Source organism: Carassius carassius, chromosome 17 (assembly GCF_963082965.1).
Source record: "Carassius carassius chromosome 17, fCarCar2.1, whole genome shotgun sequence".
Lineage (NCBI taxonomy): Eukaryota > Metazoa > Chordata > Actinopteri > Cypriniformes > Cyprinidae > Carassius > Carassius carassius.
In genome coordinates, this window is record NC_081771.1 from 5,151,387 (window position 1) to 5,174,687 (window position 23,301).

General features: G+C 35.9%; 3 protein-coding genes across 3 annotated transcripts; 1 reads left to right on the forward strand and 2 right to left on the reverse strand.

The window, feature by feature from the left end:
* Positions 1–425: 425 nt before the first annotated feature.
* Positions 426–7,292, reverse strand: LOC132160832 (mitochondrial glutamate carrier 1-like). Its single transcript, XM_059570535.1, has 10 exons — positions 7,178–7,292; positions 5,886–5,999; positions 5,513–5,638; positions 5,070–5,125; positions 3,070–3,160; positions 2,865–2,983; positions 2,502–2,694; positions 2,246–2,400; positions 2,060–2,135; positions 426–1,953 (listed from the first exon to the last, which is right to left on the reverse strand). Exons 2-10 carry the CDS (start codon positions 5,900–5,902, stop codon positions 1,794–1,796), a joined length of 993 nt encoding a protein of 330 aa, XP_059426518.1. The 5' UTR covers positions 5,903–5,999; positions 7,178–7,292; the 3' UTR covers positions 426–1,793.
* A 3,340-nt stretch (positions 7,293–10,632) lies between these two features.
* Positions 10,633–12,896, reverse strand: tshba (thyroid stimulating hormone subunit beta a). Its single transcript, XM_059570541.1, is given in 3 exon segments — positions 10,633–11,385; positions 11,685–11,867; positions 12,724–12,896. Coding segments are annotated over 3 exon segments (552 nt in total). The 5' UTR covers positions 12,799–12,896; the 3' UTR covers positions 10,633–11,091.
* Positions 12,897–14,500: 1,604 nt separating this feature from the next.
* On the forward strand, positions 14,501–23,292 carry slc5a8l (solute carrier family 5 member 8, like). The gene is made up of 16 exons (XM_059570539.1): positions 14,501–15,015; positions 15,714–15,779; positions 15,992–16,043; positions 17,246–17,313; positions 17,529–17,683; positions 18,648–18,788; positions 18,882–19,011; positions 19,089–19,177; positions 20,183–20,295; positions 20,402–20,469; positions 20,612–20,698; positions 21,769–21,959; positions 22,424–22,533; positions 22,618–22,706; positions 22,882–23,126; positions 23,157–23,292. Exons 1-15 carry the CDS (start codon positions 14,662–14,664, stop codon positions 22,999–23,001), a joined length of 1,833 nt encoding a protein of 610 aa, XP_059426522.1. The 5' UTR covers positions 14,501–14,661; the 3' UTR covers positions 23,002–23,126; positions 23,157–23,292.
* Positions 23,293–23,301: the final 9 nt, after the last annotated feature.

A 23,301-nucleotide genomic window follows, 5' to 3' on the forward strand; every position in this document is an offset into this window, starting at 1 on the left:
TGAGAAGTGGATCGAGTCAACAAAGTCAACATGAACTTTTCATAACATTTCAAGTTTCATAATGAAAGGTTTGTCAGTGCATGGTTTCCCAAATGAAACAATTAGCTTCATAATTTTATCAAAACTTAACTTGCTGTCTCTGAAACAACTTTTTGACCTCGCATTAATGTGCTAATGTTAACCAAAAAACATCCGTTTAGGCTATTGTCGTAGACCACACATTTAAAAAGATATTGCCAGTACTAATTTAATGTTGATTTATAGGAATATAATAATTACAGAAATAATAGCAAATAAGAGTTGGAAAAAACTGTTACTGCAGAGGAAACTCAACTTTCCACATCCATGTCCCAGACAATAAAAACCTTAAAACTGTTTGATTCATGTTGACTTTTTCAAGCATTAAACTGGTTTAATTTTTTCCCCCGTCTGGTTATTGCTTATTACTTTCCTTACTTGGCTGATTTTGAATCTGTAATGTTCAAACCCCAATTTTTAGGAAGACCAACAAATATAACTTGCAAAACCACTATTAAAATTGCAAAAACCGGTCTGAAGTAAATGTTCAATAATTTCCTGTTTTTCTAACTTTTGGACATCTGTTCAGGAATGTGACCCACTAGTCCTGTGCCTTTATAACAGATTAAGCTGCATCATAAACATGTTTGCAATTACAATATTCATTTTTATAGTTCTTTTTTTACGGTTTCATAGCATATTGTTGCATGTAAATGGCTTTGAAATAAACTATGGTCACAGGGCATGAAAGCCTGAGCAACATACATTTAAAACAGCACTCACAATTACCAGTATTATTTTTTATTCATTTTTGTAATGTTGAATTAGACCATTGCATTAAACTAAATTTAATACATGTTGCATTGAGGCATCATTGTAAGAAAATGTTAATACTGTCAAACATCACAGCAATTAAACACAGCCTTTTGCTCAAGGCCAGGTTTATCAAACTTTGTGAATAGTTTGTCTTGTTAATGTTTTATATGTTAATTCAAGGCAAACACATGACCTGAAAATAATGACTTACGCTCTGGGATCAGAAATCCCTGAAAGCTAGTTGTAACATGCTGGTCCATGTAACAAAAGAAAAATAAATGCCCATTTTAAATATTGCATGAATACAATATGCATCATATGTAAGGCTGTTTTAGGTTGCCACTGCATACTTTATTTTAGACTACATCTTCTCCAAATTCAGCTCAGAAACTTCAATGGACCACGGCACGATGTGCATCTGTTGGAATGAAACTAAATAAATGTCAATGACATTCCCTAAAACTATGAACAAATTTAGAGTTCTGAAAGCTTCAATAGCATTAAAGTAACCCAATTGTTTAGACACAGAAAACAGTGACAGGAACAGAAATAAATGAATTCGGAGCACGATATAAAAAAAAAAAAAAAAAAAAAATTGGGCCAAAGGATTATACAAAAAGAATTGTAGATAGATGAACAAAAGTCAAGACAAACAGTGTCATTACAGTGACACCAGTCTCCCTCATTGAGGGGAAACCTTTACATATGCTTCAAGAGAACATAAGCACCTCAAGCGCTCTCCTCCATATCCTTACCAACAAGTGCAAAATGCTGGCCACAGCCCATCAAATAAGCCCATAAACCAGAAGAAGTGTGGTAAGGCTGGAAAAAAACTCAGGAACTTAACCAGTGTAGAAGTTGTCATTCTCGACAACTCTACCATCTTGATTAACGTTTATCTTCTCTTGTAAAATGTAGTTGGTTGTGTAGCTGCCACAGTCTGAGGTACTGGGGTCTGTTCAGCCAGAGATTAGCTTTAAGGAGGACTGGCTCATGATAAACTCTCCCACGCCAATGAAGTACATGACCTGTACGATACCGAACAGTGGAGCCATAACTAGAGCCCTGCAGCCAGCTCCCTTAAGAAAAGCTGATGGCCCTTCTCGCTTCATGATCTTGCTGCAAGAAGAAAAAAAAGTCACACTGTAGATGATATACTCACTTTACAAAATTGCAAATTGGTTAAATCGTAACATTAAAACCCATTATAGGACTGATGCATTACCCAAAACAGTCAATTATGCCGCTGTAGCTTTCCTCGTTGGCTCCTTTGCTTAGAGATTGCAGCCTGGTCTTAACCACTGTCAAATAAGATTTTAAATTAAAATGGTGAGCACATGCATTTTATTTCTTTTTTGTTTTAAAGGTGTAAAAGATAAAAAGGGCTAGGGGGACCAAAAACATCTTTTACCATCACATGGGTTAACGGCAACAGCAGCTGTGGAGCCTGCAACACATCCAGAGATGAATGACCAATAAAATGGTGCAGCCTCATCAGTGGAGGGCTTACCCAGCTTGTTCAAATTTGCAAAGAGAGGGAAGTAGACGATTGAGAAAGGTACATCTCTAAGAGAGAAAGAGAGAGAGAAAAAAAACCCTTCATTTATAGTCTCGTTACTGTGAATGTTTGTATTTAGTGTTATAGTAGAGATTTTCTGGCACATTACCTCAATAGAGTTGCACCAAGGCCTTTGTAGAGCCCCTGGATGCCTTGAGTGTGCAGTAACTCTCTTGCGATCTGGGTGGCAGATACGGCCCTGGGTGAGGTGTTTGGTACTACGTTGTAGGAGCGACTCAACACTGCATTTGTGGTCGCCAGTCTATTGGGAGGAATGATGCATGGTTTTCTCTGCTGAGCGACTGTGAAGAGGATCGGAAAGTTGTAACTACATCTAAATGAATAAGTAATACAACTACACTGTACTCACAATATTGCAAAATAACCAACAAACATTGATGCCAAATGACCAATAAAATAAAAAACTCAAGCTAGATTTTATTGCTACATTAGGCACAAAGAGGAAACCTACCTAGTCTCCCAGCATCCTGTAGCTGAATTTTCAGCATCTCCATTGGAGTAGTGACAATAACTTGGCACATGCCAGCAGCACATCCAGACAACATCTCTCTAAATACAGTCAGCCCTCTCCTGTAACAAACAAGTACATGATTATAAATGTTTTAAAAGAACTGCATTTGAACAAGCACTAATAAGTGCAGCAGTAGCTATCGTACCCATCTTTGGAAAGGTGGCACCGGAAGTAGTCATTGGCAGCCAGTTTGATGGCCTTCTCAGGAGTGACCAGGGTAAGATTAACGGCAGCGCCTAAAAGACAAACAAACAGACGGTTAAAGAAAACTACATCACAACTGACCACAGATCAGCAAACATACATTCCCCACCACCATCAAACCAGAGATAAGTCTATACCTTATCAAATTACATTTAAACCGATAAAAATGCTTCTGCTAACAGACTGTAACAATATAAGCAAAGCTTATGAGAGAACTGTGAGCTGATGATGGAGGGGGATTTTACATAATGTGAACCAAACCAAAAAAAAAAAAAGACTAGTATATAAACAAAGAGAGAGGACAGAAAAACAGGATAGAATATTCAGATAAATGTTAAACAAAAATGAATGCAGGCACATTCCAGAAAGAGACCGACATTAGGGTTGTGCAGTATCACGGTATATAATAGTAGAGAAACATGTCAGCAGGTGATTAACCTGCAAACAACAGAGAAATACAGCCTATTCTCCAAACTGCCACAAACAGCCGCTTATAGTGAAGAACGCTTTGTGTAGTTTTGATGTGTTGCACATACTAACTGTAGTTTTAGTAGTAGTCATCTGATGTGAGGTCACAATAGCTCCAAATTTTATTTAGAATGTACTGTATTGAGCCTAGTTTTTTAAACGAGTGTTAAATGAAGTGAAATCTGTTTGAGAGAGATGTATGGATTTGTTGTGCATTCCTCAAGTTCACATACTAAAGAAAATAATCCATTTAAAAAAAGTTAAATTATTGAATTAAAAATGTATTTAAATTATTCATTATGTTATGCAATAAAACATTTTAGGTTGAAGTTAGGCAAAAAACAATTGGGTCATACTGCTCAGCCCTAATTGAATTTTAAGATGCCACTGTCTTTAAAGATAAAGCATAGCAGTTGTTCACATGATCAAATAAAAAGACCTTTAAAAAAAAAAAAAAAAAAGACAAAGATGATAATGAGCATAAGTGATGATGAATATCCAACACAACTTTCTAGATGTTAACAGAACATGGCAAGATGGGTTAGTACTGAATGAGACAAGAGCAAGGACAGTGAAGAAAGTGGAGGAGGGAAGAAGAAAAAAAAAAAACTACAAAGACACAAGAGAGTAAATATCAAAATTCAACAATTATGTATAAATAAAACAAAAATTGGTGCCTAATTGTAATAGAGCAGAGGGAGTAAGAACCATGATAAATGATTTGCCTCCAGCGTGGCTGCGCCTTATCGGCTAGCCTTCACTATCCCAGCGGGGACCCATGTCTGTAACATGAAAAACACAGATGCAAACAACAGCATTCCTCACAGAAATGGAGACCCGGCACAAAACACCGACTCCAATCTCCTCCAAACCCTTCAATACTTATATTAGCCTACTGAATAACTGAAGCCAAACAATGAAATGTAATAATTACAAAATGTTTGATTTGCTTCATTTAAAATTATCCCTCTGATGAATTAATTATTCAATCTCAAAAAAAGTTTCTTCATACTTTAAAACACCATAAAACCATGATGTCCTACTCATGAGTACATTCTTTTAATTAAATATTTTTCATAAGGTAATTGTTTAATACAATGGGTAAATATTACAGCTACTTATGCACGATGTGCTGTCAAGAATAAGAATTATAACCCCAAGGTGGTTTGGACAAATAGTTAAAATGCCACTATAAGCAGACCATGCATCAGAGGATTAAAAAGGTACAAATTGTACACTGAACAGTAAAAAAAAAAAAAAAAAAAAACCTGACCTAAAAATTAATTCTTTATACATTGAGAAAGTGCTTAATTATTGCTATTTCAGTGCTACAAATAGCAAAAATAAATGTTTTGGTTTGAATTTAACTACCACCAGCCAAGCTAAACTAATTCATTCTCCTCAAGTCTATTCAAGGTGTACCCATCATGCCATGTAACAGGCTATGCTAATCTAAATAAGAGTGAATCTTACCTCTATACATGCCAAAGTATCCCTCAGATCGCACTGTTTTGAGGAGGCAGTCAATCCTAAAGGACAGACAGAGTTGTGTAAACATTGCTCAAACTACTTCGGCTTTAACAAATGAACCTGTATTAGCAACAAAAGCCACGTGTGGTATGTTCAGTATGTGTTTACATCAGGTACGTGACATGGTCTGGACTCAATCCTTATAAAGCTTTGCAATGATCATAGCGGCTGAAACGTCAGGCAGAAACTAATGCCTGACCATGCATAACACATTCCACTAGGATTAACTACCAATCCATCGCTAATCAAATCAAAGTGAGGAAAGACACACAGCCATGAAACAAGCATGAGTATCGAATAATAGTGTGTGCGAATTAAAATAGATTGTAAACATCACAGGAATGAAGCACTGAGACGTTTAAAGGAAAGCAGTGGAGAGCACTTACATGCTCTTGTAGACTTGCTGGCCTGGTCTCTGGTTCTGGAGTCTGGTCTTGGCCAAATCTATGGGAAACACGCAAGTGACCCCAACGATGCCAGCAACGCCACCATTAATCAGTTTGGCAGGGAGGCTAGAGGTGAGGAAGTAAATTTTATCAAAACTAGTAAAAAATAAATAAATACATAAATATAAAATTCAAGGGGACTTTTGCCAGCTTAATATCAAAAAGACCTTCCGAAGAAGTGTGCGAGTGTGAGAGTATACTTTTTTGAACACTTAACTATTTACAAAAAGTCACATATACAAAGACATTCAACAGAAGAAAAAAAACACCCAAAAACAAATATTAGAATATTATTATTTATAATATCCTTTACCTGATTTGCTGAGACATTTTGAAGTGAGGAATTCAGGAATGAGATGAAGGTAGAGTTTGATGAGAGCTTCTTACAGTGATCAGTAAAGGAAGTTCAGACCTCGAGCGCAGAAACCTGGAGTAAAGACACAGTGATCATTGTTAACTGACCGATTTAAACCGGTCTACACGTACTCTACAACCGGAATAAATAACTTGCACCTCACTGCCATTAAACTCTTCCTACGCATCACATGACGTTTTAATCCACCGGCTAAAACACTGAGCCACAAGGTCAAATGAGACCGACTCACTTCCGGCTAATGTGTAAGACTACTACGCCTGTACGCATGTGTTCAGCCCATAGACTGTCGTTCATCCACGGGGTTTGACTTCCTGTGTTCTGCTGAGTAGAGATTACTATAAGATTCATCTCCGCGAATCGATTCTGTTACAAAGCGCGGCTAAGTCTTTCACGTGGTCTCCGTCATCTCACAGATTAAACGCTTTAAAATGTTTCGGTAAAGCCATATTTAGGCAAATTAAGTAATTAATAAGGGTGTTTGTTGTTGACTCGGCAATTGCAAGGAATGTTTAAGTGAATTCGTGAACAAATCTTTCAAATTGGTTTCGTGAACAAGCTCAACGTGTTCATCATAGAGAGTTGACTCAAAAGAAAGATTCATTCACGAGCTGGAAACCGCTTATTCGATTCACAGGAATTTAACAAGATAACTCAAGACCTGACATGTTTCAGTGACTTTCCTCTTACAGACGCCCATTAGTTCAGATTTGCAAACAAGCTTAAGTCTCTGCATGTTATTTCTTCTGCAATTTTACAACCATTTTCACAAATATCGTTCCTAATTCCCAATATTTGTGGCTGTTGCATTAAAGATGCAGATAATACAGTATTAACGTGAGTTCATAATGCAATTAAAATAATAATAATAAAAAAACATTCTCAAAAGCAACCCTTTAAATACGGTTAAGGAAATTCAGTCAGCACTTTTAGAAAACCGGAAATGAATTAACGTTAATTTACTCGATTTTCGCCTAACGGTCTAAACTGAAAGTTAGTTACACGGCAAACTAAAACTGTTTAACATAAATTAAAATAATTAAAAGAACGTACCTCCAACCCCGAATATATAACATTTTATGAGTAACGTTACATTTTTGATAAGTTAACCGTTTGGGCGGTGAAGAGCTTGCTGCATAATTCTATTTGTGCTATATTTCTACTATTTAACATATATTAATATTAGAACATAAATCTGCTTTACGCTTTTCCATAAAAAACAAAACACTTACCTCAAATATATTTAACGAGGATCCGTATTCTAGAACCTTCCACGACGAGGAACTTTGAATGAATGTTTCAATGGAAATTTCCTTTCGACTTTAAAATAGAAGGCGGGGTGTTTGTACCGGATGTACATTTACTTGTCCAATCATTTGCCAGTCAGTTCTAAGGACCGCTTACGAGTCAAAGCCGAGGGGGCGGCACGGTGTCAAATTACAGAAAGAACGGGTATTTAGTTCTGTGACGTTTCTAGAATAATAGCTCAGTTTTTTCTAAACACAATATGTATGAATAATAAAATTATTTATGGTCATAATTTATATTATTTTTCATAATACATTAAGCATTAGATGACAAAGTTATACCCCCAGAGAATAGTACACAGATATAGTGGGTGTGGTCTCCAGCAATCACAGGAACTACTACAAGGGCACTTTCACAGACACTAATTCTTTGATTGCCCTGATTAACATTAGAATGCTTATGTAGAAATGGTAAACACTGGGAAAAGCCCAACAAGAAAACAAGCTTTTTTCACACTATCCCCCTGAAACCCTAATATAAACTGTGTTGTGAGACACAATGTTTACTTGTTTTGTGTAGCCTTACTATAATATAAAAGATGTAACACACTGACACCCTCTTCCTAGAGCATGATGAAAGTAAATACCTAGAATCTTCTTCTCGGTGAAACTCCAGAAAGATCAGGGATCGACGTGCTAATCTTTGTTTCTCTGGCTGACAGATCTAGTAGTAAAGTTCTAAATTAAGCAAACAGTTGACTGATATGCTTAAAATAACAGAGAATGAAAGTACATGTGTTCTAATAAAACTATCAGGCCTGCAGTTGGTGGTTATCAGTCAGAGTAACATTCTTTAGCTCATTGACTCATAACATGTGCACTACTGACCAGATTTAAAATAAAGATGATGAGGCTGTATTCTTGTGTCATGCTGTTATTTTATCTTAAAAACTCATTTTTATAGGAACTGACTTGTTGAGACCTGTATGAAAGTTATTTAGGTCATCTTAAAAGACCCGCTTGGAATGTACCTTAAAGACTCAAATTTCAATGCAACACTGATAAACTTGTAACAACAGCCCCATTGAAATTCAGCCTTGGGCTTCTCAACCTTTGGTTTATGTTTCAAGTCTAGCCAGTTTTAGCTAGAGGAATGCGACAGAAAAATTCCACTGGACCCTGTACACATGGGGAAGGTATGCTAGTCCCACCAACCCTGCAAAAGACCGCTGAGCAGCCAGATTCCACCAGCTTTATTGTTTGATGTATTATTATATCAGGGCATTGGATTATCACAACACAGACTCATGCACTATTGTCAAGAAAGCCTCTGCGCTATTCTCATTTGATTGGCTAGATTGTGACCAATCTGACAGGAATCCTTGAATAATATGAAGGGGATCACGTTGGAATGGCCGTCTCTGCATGTGAATGAGCATGGTTAAAGAAAAACAAACAAGGAGAAATAATGAAATAACAACCAAAAGATGAAAAACAACCTGAATGCTATTACATTATCCATGCATGACAACTTAAAATGTATTGATTTGTACATGTCTGGATAGGGAACAAACAGAACATACAGTATGTTCTCTCTTAATTATATCATGCATAGTAGTTTTCCATAGTTAGGGAGGAGTGGGTCATGTTTGTACTGGTTGGCAGGACACTGACTGAGAGACAGGACCTAATATATTTCATTTGTTGTCCTGCCATGAACCCCAAGCATGTGACCATGGTGTCAGTTCTTGACCCACCTCTAGGCAACACTCTATAACTCTTCTCTATTTTCTACCACATAAAAAAGAAGAATATATTATTGCATGACAGCCATAAAAGAAAGACTAAGTAACACTGGTTACAATTTCCCATAAAATACAATATGGCCTATAAAGGCAGTAAGAAAAGAACTAGAATGAAAGCAAGCTTGGGTTAACCATAATCTGACCTTGTAATATAAATAACCCGCAGCTGTTTGCCTCTCTAAATATGCATTATCTAGCAATGAGTGCTCATTTACTACACACAAACACACCGCAATGACAGCTACTTCTCAGATGACTAAATGTTAATGACACTGTATACAATACATAATAAAAAACAGTTCTTTTAATGAACAACATTTACACAAAACAATGCTTTACTAAGTGGCACAGTTTTAGAATTAGTATTTAAAAGTCCCTTTCAGCCTCCCAATCATGCTTAGTTTAATAACATTAGTTCTACCAATGGAATGCGTTCTGAGGCGGGATCTGTTTGATGACTAATGGCAGACAGGTTGAATATTTTTCACATTAGTTTTGCATTTCTGGCCGACCCGATCACATTAGGTGGAGATTTTGTATGAATTAGTACAATGTGATTCATTCAGAAACATTTCATTTAAAAAAAAAAAAAGTAAGCATAATGGACCATTAATGGGACTTGTGTGAAAATTGTATGAATATGGGACAACAGAAATCATAAAAATTCATATGAATTATAGCCACCAATTCACCAAAATGAAAAATTGATTGTCATGAGAGTGTGATGCTTCTGGGTCAGAAATTATTCACCTCTTGTTTTGCTTTGTCCTTACAACCAACTGGAAACCACAATGGAGTATGATATATATATTTTTTTTAATGCAATTTGCTGAAAGTACCAGAAATGTATGAAGTTCCACTCCTAACTATACCCATAAACCTAACCATCAAAAGGACATGAGATCATATGAAAATATACAAAATAGATTATACAAATTTGTGAATTAGACACAATTTTGCCAAAACAATAGATAGGGATGTCCATCAGAGCATGGTTCTGGGACTGAAATTGCTCACTTCATCTCGTGTTTTGGTTAAAGGATTAGTTCACTTCCATAATAGAAATTTACTCACCCCATGTCATCCAAGATATGCCTTTCTTTCTTTCTTCAGTTGTAAATAAATTTTCCAACATGACTACATAATGTTTGAAACTAGTGCACGATGAGGATTTGTTGTTAAAAAGTATATATATTTTCAACCCACTGGCTTTTATTGAAGTCTAATATATGTCGAAAAATCCTGGAATGTTTTCCTTAAAAACCTTTCGTTTTAAAGTACATGGAAGTACATGGGTGTTAGTAAATTATCTGGAAGTGCTTTTTATTCTGGAAGTGAAGTAATCCTTTAAATCCATTGTCCTACAACCAATTGCAAACCACAAAAGAGTATGAATGAATGATTTAATTTGTACAATGTGATTCATACGGAAACCTACATTAAAAAACTAAATAAAAATAAAATAAATCATGAAGGTACACCCCTCACCCCACCATAAAACTAACCATTATGGGACTTAAGCAAATCATATGAAAATGTACGCAAGGAATCTAACAAATTCATATGAAATAGCTACCAATTTGCCAAAATGTAAAATTAATACAAATTGCCATGAAAGTTTGTTGGTTCTGGGACTTCACCTCTCGTTTTGCTTCTATTGCACGACAAGCTTTGTCTTTACAGTTTACTGTAAAACCTCACTAGAGTATGAATAATTACACAGACGCAAACTGTTAAACCATAAACACTAAACAATAATAATAAAAACGTATTTTAATGGAAGGATTATCACTGTATATTTTTTATAGAAGCACTGCCAATCAAACACTAAAACATCACTAAAGTTTACAGAATGGATATTATCCATAAAAGCATAAGTATTTGAAACCCCATTAAAACCAAACCTTTTTTTTAACCACTTTTGGCCTCATTAAAGACATCATGCGCTTAAAATGCAGCAAACATAATGTGTTAAGTAACTTTGTGTCATAAGGTTTACTCAACGATTACATAAAAAAATAACAACAACTGTCCACACTAAGCTGCTACAAACACTTTGTTTAATTTAAGTTTTAGTTAAGGACTGATCAAACATTACTCGTACTGTTCCCAATACGCCTGGTTGTAGTTGTTCTCTTCAGGGTCGGGGTACAAATGACGGACAGGTTTGGAGCACTTCATGCCAGCGTTGTTGGTTTTGTGGGCACATTCATCACTGTTGGTATTACATGTGCTACAGTGACAGCTAAGTGCCACCGGATAGATGAAGTGAGGATCTGCATGTGAAGGGCAGCCGGGCAAGATGGCCATCCGGTACTCTACTTCATGATACGTGCAGCCCCTTTGAACCAGGAAACGAGGACCCACCAACTCCTTCACATTACTGTCCTATAGAACGGATATTATGATGCAGATTTATCCACACTAAATCAACCATCCCAAATGTAAATACATTGCATTACTCATGCTCATATATTTCCAACCCCATTCAACCTTTGTTTTTCTGTGGAACCCAAGATAAGATAACAATCAGTGGGTTTGTGTTCCACAGAAGTCAGTCATACAGGTTTGGCGAACAATAAGAGAATTATTATTTGGAAATCTGCTTGTCGTGCGGCAAACTGGGACATCTCTCCTCGGATCCATTTCCCTATACATCTTCACTTTTCCTCACCGTGTTCGCTTACCCTGGAGAAACAGAAGCCCATGCAGATGGTGGTGTTGACAGCCACACAGTAATTGCACTCCTGTCTCTCGATGTAAATAGTGTACTCAGTGGGTGCACACATAGGCATGGCTACCTTCATCAAAATACCCAGCATGCCAACAACATACACAGGAGACATAGCTGGCTGTATAGCAGGATGTCTATAAAAGAGATACAGAGAACTACAGTGAATATAAGGAAAAATAAACACTAAAATCACAAAAGTAGAAAGTAAACCAGGCAACGAGAAAAATGTGAGTGGTGCTGGCAATTGCTATGTGTGGTTGCTAGTGCATTGTTATGTGGTTACCAATGAAGCCTTCCAGTACCTTCAAGTTGGGCGTTTATTATTGCGACATGACACGCATTCAAATTGGAAACATAACATGGAAGCAGTACAAACAAAGAAATACATTGCTAACAACAAACCCACATAACTACAGAATGAAAACACATCTCTTTTCACACTTATTTCACACTTATTGTTTCATGGAATCATAACAAAATGTAAAATTAACTGTAAGAGTTGAGTTATTAAAACCATTTGCTAAAGACTTGCTTTCTGATTTCCATTTATGTAACTTATACACATTATCTACCTTATACATCAGTGCTTTCGCCCATGTGTTTTAATTGATGCCTCTTCTAATGTCACAGCTACTCAATTTGTCTATCAAAGAATTCAGAGTTTTTCACTTGTATATGTGAATTTGCTTTGTAACTACAATATATCAGACTCCCCTTGAAGGGCACAGTAAAGGCGAATTCCAAATGGCATTTTTGTATCCTTGAAGAGCACTTTGGGAAGGAACCATTCATTAAGGGCCCTTCCACAAGTCCGTTTAGCAATTTTATTATTGTTATTTATTACCATTATTATAATTATTATTATTTTGTGACAACATGCAGTGACACAGTGCTAGAAAAAAAACACGGGATTGAATGTGTATTTCAGAGCTTTCCTAAACCTTTTGACTTTCAAGCAGCAGTATTATAGTAGAAATCAAAAGACGTCTTACCTGGAGGGCATCTGGTTAAGCCTGTTTGTGTTGAAAGGCTGCTGTTCTTATATAGACACTGAACATGACCTCCATCTGTCTCCATCATCATCTATTGTGCAGCATGCATAAAACTAATGCTTTCTAACCAAATCAGCCACATGTTGTATGCTTACCTTTCAGGGCCCACTAAATATTCACCTTGCATATAAATTAGTTGCTGCTTTTCATGCAGGTCTGTTACATTTGAATATCAACTAAAGTTTCAAGTGTTCTCTTACATTACTTGCAAAATAAAAATAGAATTAAAAAAAGAAATTCAATTAACAAAAAAAAAAAAAAAATACACATTTATTTTTAGGTATTTGGTTTTGGTAGCATCCCATCTCTTGTTCTTTGAGGAAATTTATGAGAATTTTATTGTAAAGTCTGTGACCTTTATTTGCAGGCTTTGTATCTGAGGACAGTTGGAGACATTGTTGAGATCTCAGTTAATCTCATGAATAGAAAATCTACAACTATTAGTAAAGTCCAAGCAAAGTCTAAGAAAACCAACTCAGATACTATAGAGATCTCATTTGGGATTTTCCTTTCCTACAGTAGCTTTTTGGGTCTGATCCAAAATCAATGATATCTTTAGTATGATATGACAGCTTTGGAATAAACATATATAATGTCACTTTTCTACAATGATTACAGGATTCATTTAATACTTTCCTAGTGTTCCTAAGATACTCCGTGTTGAAATATATCCTATGTCGGTTATGTACACAAATTAAGCAGTATTATAACATGGCAACAAATGGGTTTCATTTACTCATCTAGCTTGACAGACCATACACCTGACCATTAATAAAGCCACACACTATCAGGTCAGTCAATTAACCGAGCTCTCATGATAGAAATCTTTCATGTCTTATCTGGTGTGCAAAGTTCACAGTATAGAAAATGGAAAAATAAAAGCATGCACAGTTTACATGCAATTCTTTCCAGCTGAGTGCTTCGCATCTTCAGCGCTCAAACAGGAGAAAGAATGCCATTAAAAATTGTTTTGCAGCTTGGAGAACCTGTAACAGCTTCACAACCACAAGATGTTTTGACAGTGTCACAGATTAACTTCCTCAACCATTACTAATGTTGATTTACTGGAGTGGAGTGAACTATAGGTTCATGTTCACAGTACACAAGTGCCATTGAATATCATCTATATGTGATTTTACAGCTATCTTTTATGTACTCATATCTGACGGCGTCCTATAGAACCCTTGTTTCACATGTTGTTAATAATTGCTACATCTTATCACCTGTAATGTTTCTGTCAAGCTGTAAATGAATGGAAAACTGCACACTGTTTCTGATTTACCTGGAATCGTCAGTAGATACTGATTCAACAGGACCCACAGGAAACATTTTAAGCTAAAAACAAAAGTCTTATTTCAAGTAAACTTCAAAAGAGTACCAGGAACTGAAGAATTTGACATGACCTGCTACAAACCCGTGATGAAATGGTACGTTAGTCCTGTTCTGGACGTTCTCTGATCTTCTAAAAAGATTCTAGAGCTTCTTGTGGTTTACCTTATTAGCTTATCAATGGAGGGCGAATTAGTTGACTGACTAAGAATGGTTAAAGTCAGTACAAAGCGTCCTACTGAATTCATTAAGCAACTTTGATAAAACTGTTCCTGCAAGATTAGGAATAAAAAACATTCACTTCCATTTACAATGTAACTTGATATGTCTTCTGGCCTTGAGGGATCATTAACCCAAGTTTTTTTTTGGTTGGTCCAAGATTACAGAAGACCTGACTTCTTATCAGTTATTGGCACTGACAGGAGCTACTTGGTTTCGTCCTCCTGTTGGCAAAAGCTTTAGAGGAATTTCCAGCAGAACATTACTTCTGACTGGCATGACAACGGCTATATAGCTTTTGAAGGTCTCTCTGAGCGCACTTTCTGAATCATGCCGGGCAGCGGAGGTCCAGTTGCAACGTTCTCGGTATGGGACTATGTGGTGTTCGCCGGCTTGATCCTTTTTGCTGCGGGCATCGGCTTGTTCCAAGCCATCCGTGGACGCAAGAAGGCCAGCAGTGATGAGTTTCTCCTGGGTGGTCGTCAGATGACCGCAGTGCCTGTTGCTTTGTCCCTCACGGCTAGCTTCATGTCAGGTATCACTGTTATTGGCACTCCTGCAGAGGCGTATATGTACGGCACACCATTCTGGCTCTTCGTCTTCTCCTACACCATCATGTCCACATTCAGCGCTGAACTCTTCGTGCCTCTGTTTTACCGGCTGAGCATCACCAGCACATACGAGGTAAGAGGGTGACACTGGACACGAGGGGTTTGCATGAGGACAGAGAACAGAGACAGAAAACACCATTTGTGCCCGCACTTGCTAAAGAATCAATTGATGGAAATAGAACAAGGGCCAGAGAGAGAGACAAGTGAGAGGAAAAGTGGTTATTTGTATAGATTTATCACTTCTTGACATATTCATAGTGAGGAGTTTTACTGTATAATCCAAAGTGCAAAAGCTATTATTGGTTACTGTCCATGACCCCATAAGTACAATATTTCCAGTTAGTTCAACTTAAAAATTAAATTTCTGTTGCTGCATAAAATGTTATGTATAATCAAAGCCATTTCAGGTTAAATTATTTTGAATTAAATTAATAGAAAAGACTAAGTCTAACTGATTACACAATTCTGTGCAGTTTGGAAAAACAACTAAATTCCAAATATTTTAAAATGTAAAATGAATCTAAAGTAAAACAAAAAGGTATATATTAAGAGTTAAAATAAATCAACTTCTTCAACTACTTCGGAAAAAGGTTTAGATGATGTGATGTTTCAACACAAGATTTTTATCATTAACCTTTAAAACAACAGATGTTAACTGTATGTAATGGTTGATAGTACAAACCGAGTTTTGTGTAATTATGTAAATTATATAAAGCAAATTTGTTTTTTTGTTTGCTAATAATTAATTGAATTGGTCACTTGTTTTTGCAGTACTTGGAGATGCGTTTCAACAAGCTGATACGAGTGATTGGAACCAGCATGTATATTGTTCAAACCGTGAGTTGGCTTTTAGCTTCTTGCGTGACTTTATACATAACTAAACATGCATTGCAATTGCGTCGTCGTATTTCACTTTGGAAAAACAATGTCTGTTGGGTCTTTCACTATCTTTAACGTCATAATGTTGCAGAAGTGTTGAATATATTGAAGAATTTAAAGCAAAAGAGATTTATGTCCAATTATCTAATGGGTATTGTTATCTTTCATAGGCTTTATACACAGGCATGGTTATCTATGCTCCTGCACTCGCACTTAATCAGAGTAAGTAAAGAATAATTTCCATTTGAATAATAGAAGTCTCTCATGCTCATCAAGGCTGCATTTATTTAATCCTATTTAATCCTTATTTTAATGTTGTGAAATATTATTGCAAGTTTGATCTTTGAGAAATCATTCTAATATGCCGATTTTTTACTCAGGAAACATTTCTTATTATCATCAATGTTGAAAACAGTCGTACTGTTTAACATTTTATGGAAACCGTGATTTTTGCAGGATTCTTTGATTGATTGGAATAAATTATATTTGTAAATATATTCAAATAGAAAACAGTTATTTAAATTATAACCATATTTGACAACACTTTATTTTGATAGTCCACTTTAGACATTCTACTAACAGTAGGTGTCTTTGCAACTATGTCAACTGGCAGTTATTAGAGAATTAGAATTGTCTATTTATAGGAATACTCCACTTTTTTTCTCAAAAAACATTTTCCTTTGTAAATATAGGAGAGTCAAGTTTTAAATACGAAAAATATAGAAACTCATTGCTCATTTTTGAGTGAGATGCTAACGGTCTAATCAGATTCAACGATCTATGCTAAGCTAAGCTAAAAGTGCTACTGCCAGAACCGGAGAGCGGATGAATGGATTCAAAAACGTTAAAACTCAACTATTTAACTCTAGGGGAGTTGGTAAATTTGCCAAATATTTTTTTTAAGTGTAGTGTTCCTTTAATGTCTTCTAACACTTTATTTTGATGGGTCCACAACATACAACATACTGGCTACAAGAAACTTGGCAAGTATATGTCAACTTATTCTACTAACCCTAAACCAAACCTAACAGTCTACTCTGAGTTAGTTGACATGTAGATGCAAATGAATGAGAATCGGTTGACATGTAGTTGAAAAAGTTACTTATAGTTAGTAGAATGTCTAAAGTGGACTATCAAAATAAAGTGCAACCTAATATTACATAATATTAGGGCATTTATCATCAAATAAATGCAACCTTGGTGAGCATAAGAGACTTCTTTCAACAACATAATTTTTTTTTTTTTTTTTTTTTTTTTTTTTTATCATTCTGAACTTTTGACCAGTATTGTATATGTATCAGATCAAATAAAACTGGCATGTAAATGCATAGGGTGATTCTTCAATTAGAGGCCCTTTTCTGTCCCAAAGGATGATATTAACAAATCAAAACATAAATATTTATAAATAAACTGTTGTGTTGCAGTCACCGGTCTGGATCTGTGGGGAGTGCTAGTGGCAACAGGGGTCGTCTGCATCATCTACTGCACCCTGGTCAGTAACTTAATTCAATTTAATCGCAATTTCGCACAGTGTCCCATACACTCCTGCATGTTTTGTACCTTTACATGAAAAATAAAATCAGTAAAAGTTGTGAAAAAAGACCCATTTTTCATGAAATCAACTGCAATGTTGCTCTTCAGGTTTGCACGAAATGACAAAATGTTCATCCATTTGTGTGTTTTACGTGAATATGATTTTGTCAACAGGGAGGGCTGAAGGCAGTTATATGGACAGATGTGTTCCAGATGATCATCATGTTGAGTGGGTTTGTGGCAGTCATCGCTCGCGGAGCTGTGCTCCAGGGGGGATTTGCAAGGATCTGGAATGACAGCTACCATGGAGGACGATTGGAAACGTTCAGGTAGAGTATTCTGCACTAACATACAGTACTGTTCAAAACTTTTATTTAGCAAGAGTTCATTCAAGCAATGTGAAGTTAAGACATTTATTATTATTTTTTTTAATTTCTGTTCATTGAATGATTCTAAAAAAATAAATGTATCAGTTTTTACAAAAATATTAAGCTGCACAACTGTTTTCTAAATTAATAGTGATAAGAAATGTTTCTTGAGCAGCAAATCAGCATATTATAATATAATGATTTCTGAAGAATCATGTGACACTGAAGACTGGAGTAATGATGCTGAAAATTCAGCTGCGCATCACAGGTGTAAATGTGACCCTGGACCACAAAACCAGTCTTAAGTGTCTATTTTTCAACAGAATACATAAGCTTACCTTTGATGTATGTGTTGTTAGGATCGGATAATATTTGGCCTAGATACAACTATTTGAAAATTTGGAATCTGACGGTGCAATAAAAATCAAAATTTTGAGAAAATTGCCTTGAAAATTGTCCAAATGAAGTTCTTAGCAATGCATGTCACTAATCAAAAATTTAGTTTTTATATATTTAGGGTAGAAAATTTACAAAAGATGTTCATGGAACATGATCTTTACTTAATATCCTAATGATTTTTGGCATAAAAGAAAAATCGATAATTTTGACCCATACAACGTATTATTGGCTACTGCTACAAATATACCCCAGCGAGTTAAGACTGGTTTTGTGATCCAGGGTCACAAATTACATTTTAAAACATACTACAATAAAAATGATTCATTCTAAATTGGAATAATATTTCGAAATATTACTGTTTTTACTGTATTTTTGATCAGTCAAACAGCCTTGGTAAGAACAAAAATATATTAACTATTTGTACCGACCACAAACTTCTAAACAGTAATGTACAGTTAAATACAGACTACTTCAGATGGACAAACAGACAGATATTCTAACAAACCTCTCAAACCTCTTACTTCAGTTTTGATCCCGATCCTTTGAGACGTCATAGTTTTTGGACAATCGTTGTTGGCGGCAGTCTGATGTGGGCATCCATGTACTCGATCAACCAATCACAGGTCCAGCGCTACATCTCCTGTAAGACAGTGACTCATGCCAAGCTGTGAGTATGTTCACTCAAGACATGATATTATAAAACTTCTCTCGTACTAATATGGTGCAAACACTAGTGTCCTGTCAACATTTGCCCACACAGATCTCTGTATTTGAATATGGTGGGATTATGGGTGACAGTGAGTTTGGCCATGCTCTCGGGTCTCACCATGTACTCCATCTATAAAGACTGTGATCCTTTTACCAACAAAGATGTAGGAGCTTCAGACCAGGTAATACAAGTCCCAATAGTGGCGGCTTAATCTCACAAATGCTTACATTTGATCTGACCAAATCTAATGTTCGCCAGCTCCTTCCTTATCTGGTGATGGACATACTAGCAGAATTCCCAGGACTGCCTGGACTGTTTGTGGCTGCAGCTTACAGTGGAACATTAAGGTGAACAATAAATAAACGTCTGTCAAATGAGTCCACCCTCATCTTTTTGGGAAAGGTTTTCTAACCAGGACCGTTAGAAAGATTTTTAGAATTTTTTTTTTTCTGACCAAGGGCATATGTTATAGCAGTGCCAAGCCAAATACATATAAATATACATTAAATAAACATATACTGCACTTATACAATAAATACACCAAACTATCATAAAATAATCATTTTGAATATTATTTTCTTTCCAGTTATACTTATGCATAATTAAAAAAATAAATAAAATAAATATATATATATATATAGGAAAAATTGTAACAAATAAGTGTAATGTCAAATAATTATTTATACTATATATAAATATAGTATAGGTTAGTTGTTTTTATTTTTAATTATTCGTTTGATAAATATATAACATTTATATATGTGACCATGGACCACAAAACCGTTTAGGATAGGACAATATTTGGCAGAGATACATTTATTTGAAAATCTGGAATCTGAGGGTGCAGAAAAATTGCAATGCAAATTACTAACCAGAAATAAAGGTTTAATATATTTACGGTAGGAATGTGATCTTTGCTTAATATCCTAATGATTTTTGGCATAAAAGAAAAATCTATAATTCTGAGCACTACGTTGTTGGCTTTTGCTACAAATATAACTGTGTGATGTAAGACATAGGTTTTGTGGTCCAGGGTCACATAAAACAATAAATTATAATTATTTTAAATGATTATATTTATATATATATATATATATATATATATATATATATATATATATATATATATATAATATATTAAATGTATTATTATTATTTCCTTATTTCTATAATTTTTTATTATGTTTATTATAACAATTAGAAATTTCAGAACATACTTAAATTAGAACACTAGAATTAAACCGACTCAAAGTGTGGGATCCTCTAAATTTTAGGTCATGATGTAACACTACATGTGAATGTTGTTGATGTCCGCTCAGGTTAGTTTTAGCTTACGTATCTGGTTTCAACAGTACGGTGTCGTCGAGCATCAACGCTCTGGTGGCTGTCACAGTGGAGGACTTCATGAAGCCAGCATGGCCCTGGCTGACAGAGAGACAGCTGTCCTGGATCAACATGGGGATGAGTGAGTTTCAGTGCAACAGCTGTATATACACTAACAACTGAAGCAGGACATGGTAGAGGAGGGGGGTGATGGACTGATGTTTTCATGCTGTGCTGCTTATCTCTAGGTGTATTCTATGGAGGCGTTTGCATCGGTATGGCTGGTGTGGCATCGTTGATGGGCAATATACTACAGGTAAATCCATTCTATACACAAAGCCAACATTTTAAATGCAAAACTGCAGTACTGTCCCTGTACAGTACTTTTTCACTGTATCAAAGGCACCCTCTGCTGATAACAGACAGTAATGACATGCTACAAAACCCTTCCTCAACAGGCAGCTCTGTCTATATTTGGTATGATCAGTGGACCTCTCTTGGGCCTCTATATGCTGGGCATGTTCTTCCGCTGTGTGAACTCCACGGTAAGAACGTACATCTCAATGTACTCATTACTACATTTCAAGTGTCATTTTGTGCATCGTTTCCTACAAATAAGAGTGCACCAAGTAAAGTTTTTTTTTTTGTACAGGGTATTTCTGCAGTAGCTTCAGTAACTAAAAACTTTTACTTTTTACACCATTCTACATCCACACTAATAGGGTTTCAAGACCACTGTCATATTAACAAAAATACTAAATGCACTTTTAACACTAATTCAGGGGTATGCAAGTTCGGCCCTAGAGAAAAAGCCCTCACCTGCCTGTAGTAATGCCAAAGTAATCCTAAAGACACTGATGAGCTTGTTCAGGTGTGTTTGATCAGGGTTGAAGCTGAACTCTCTAGGGCCAAGTCCACACGGACACGGGTATTTTTATAACCGGAGTTTTTCCTCCTGTGTTTAAAAAAAAAAATCCCGTCCACATGAAAACGCAAAAACATGCTATCAAGCGCTGTCAAGAGCATGCCACACCAGCAGGCGGCGATATAACCCAAATTGTAAAGTCACCTTGGCCAATCAGAAGCAGTCAGCGGTGCACAATCTGACGTCAAACACAGCGGATAACGGCGCACACTCTGACGTCGCAAGGCAAAACCCCCGGTTATACTGTCCACACGACAACACTGCAACCGGCGTTTCTAAAAATGCTCACCCTGGCCGTAGTTTTCAAAAATGTTCGGTTTCGGTGCCCTGAAACTGCGTTTTCGTGTGGACGAAAGGGCAAACCGCGTAAAAAAAGTCACGGTTATAAAAATACCCGTGTCCGTGTGGACAGGGCCTAGGACCGAACTTGCCTATCCCCGCACTAAATCAAATTTAAACTCTTTCCCCCAGTTTCACAGACATGGCTCAAGGCTGGTCCCAGACTAAAATGCATGTTTGAGCTGTCTGAACTGAAAATATCTTGCTCTGACATATCTTAAAATATGTCAGTTCCATTCTTCTGTCTCAAGATGCACACATGCAATGTTTTTTTTTTTTTTAAGGCATTAAGGCATACTATCTGTAAAGGTAGTACACAGATTCATATGGATTAACTGTGTGTTCCTACAGGGAGGCTTAGTTGGTTTGATTTTCGGCCTGGCTATAACGTTATGGGTGGGAATTGGAGCTCAGGTGTACCCTCCTTTACCTGAAAAGACCCTTCGGCTTTCCTTGAGTGTGGTAGGATGCAATGCACCAGATATGAATGAAACCACCACTATGACACCATTCAGCACAGTCCTACAAACCACAACTCCACAGTAAGCAATCCCATATTTGTATATATTTACAAACAATTCAAAAGGATGGGGTCAGGGTCTCTTATGCTCATCAAGCCTGCATCTATTTTATTAAAACACACAGATGCCAGTAATTTAAAAATGTAGTTTATTTCTGTGATGTTAAACCTGAATTTTCAGTAGACATTAATCCAATCTTTAACGTCCTTCAGAAATTCTAATATGCTTATTTGCTGCTCAATAAATATTTCTTATCAATGCTGAAAAACAATATATGTAATTCTTAATATTTTTTGTGTGGAAATGATACATTTTCAGAATTCTTTGCTAAATAGAAAAAAATATATAAATAAAAAATAAAATAATACTTTGTTTTAAATAGAAGTCTTTTGTAACATTATAAATGTCTTTATTGTCATTTTTGGTCAACTGAATGCAACAAAGAAATCAAAGCTAACTGTAACTTGTCTCATGACATCCTTCAGGCCAAGACCAGCTTTGGCAGACAACTGGTATTCATTGTCCTACCTGTACTTCTGCCCTGTGGGCATAATAGTGACCATGGTCACAGGACTAATAGTTAGTGCAATCACAGGTAAGGTGACTCTTTTCATCTTTTTGTAGGTGTGGCAAATAGAGTCAGAGATTGAACCTAAACTCTTATTTATCTTTACTTTAGGTGGCTGTAAGCAGGAAAAAACTCGACCTGAGCTCTTTATTGGAAAAGCAGATCTCTTCTGCTTTGGATGCAGAAACTCAGACTCAGAGGTGAGAGATTTCATTACCAGTGTGACAGACAGACAAAAAAAAATTACTCTCATAGAAACTTTTTTCTTTTTTTAAGGTCTGAAATAATATTTTTCAATTAAAAAAATTAAATAATAACAAAAACATGCAGTAAGCTGGCTTTGTATTTAATTGCATGCCATTCTTTTCTTGTTAGGTGTCAGATTTAATTGAAAAAGATCCCACAAATATCAAAGGGCTGGAGAGTCCAGTTTTCTCTGACAATGAAATTGCTCTGAAAGAGAAAGACTACAAGGAGAAGATCACTAAGTTTTGATGTGAAAAACAAACAGTTTTTGGATATGATGTAAATAGTAAATTATGACTGTATTTTTTGTATGTTGAAATTAAGTGATGATGATGCATTCAATCTTTTCAAACTTTTCACTGAGAGAAGCAAGAAATTGTTAAACGTCTTTTTATTTTTATGTCAATAGGCTACATTATACTGTATATAGGCTTTTCTCATAAACTATATCAAAATTCTGTGATTTTAATGATCAAGTTTTGAATACTGTAAAAGGTTTTGTTATAAATCTGAATTGTTTTGAAATAAAATTTGACAAATGATTACGTG

Coding starts and splice junctions, on each gene's coding strand:
- LOC132160832 (XM_059570535.1), bottom strand. Junction 5,126..5,512: donor CAGCAAGTCTACAAGAGCAT/GTAAGTGCTCTC, acceptor TCTGTCCTTTAG/GATTGACTGCCTCCTCAAAA. Junction 2,136..2,245: donor TGCCGTTAACCCATGTGATG/GTAAAAGATGTT, acceptor CTTATTTGACAG/TGGTTAAGACCAGGCTGCAA.
- slc5a8l (XM_059570539.1), top strand. CDS start 14,662: ATGCCGGGCAGCGGAGGTCCAGTTGCAACGTTCTCGGTATGGGACTAT. Junction 15,780..15,991: donor GCATGTATATTGTTCAAACC/GTGAGTTGGCTT, acceptor TATCTTTCATAG/GCTTTATACACAGGCATGGT. Junction 20,699..21,768: donor TCCGCTGTGTGAACTCCACG/GTAAGAACGTAC, acceptor GTGTTCCTACAG/GGAGGCTTAGTTGGTTTGAT.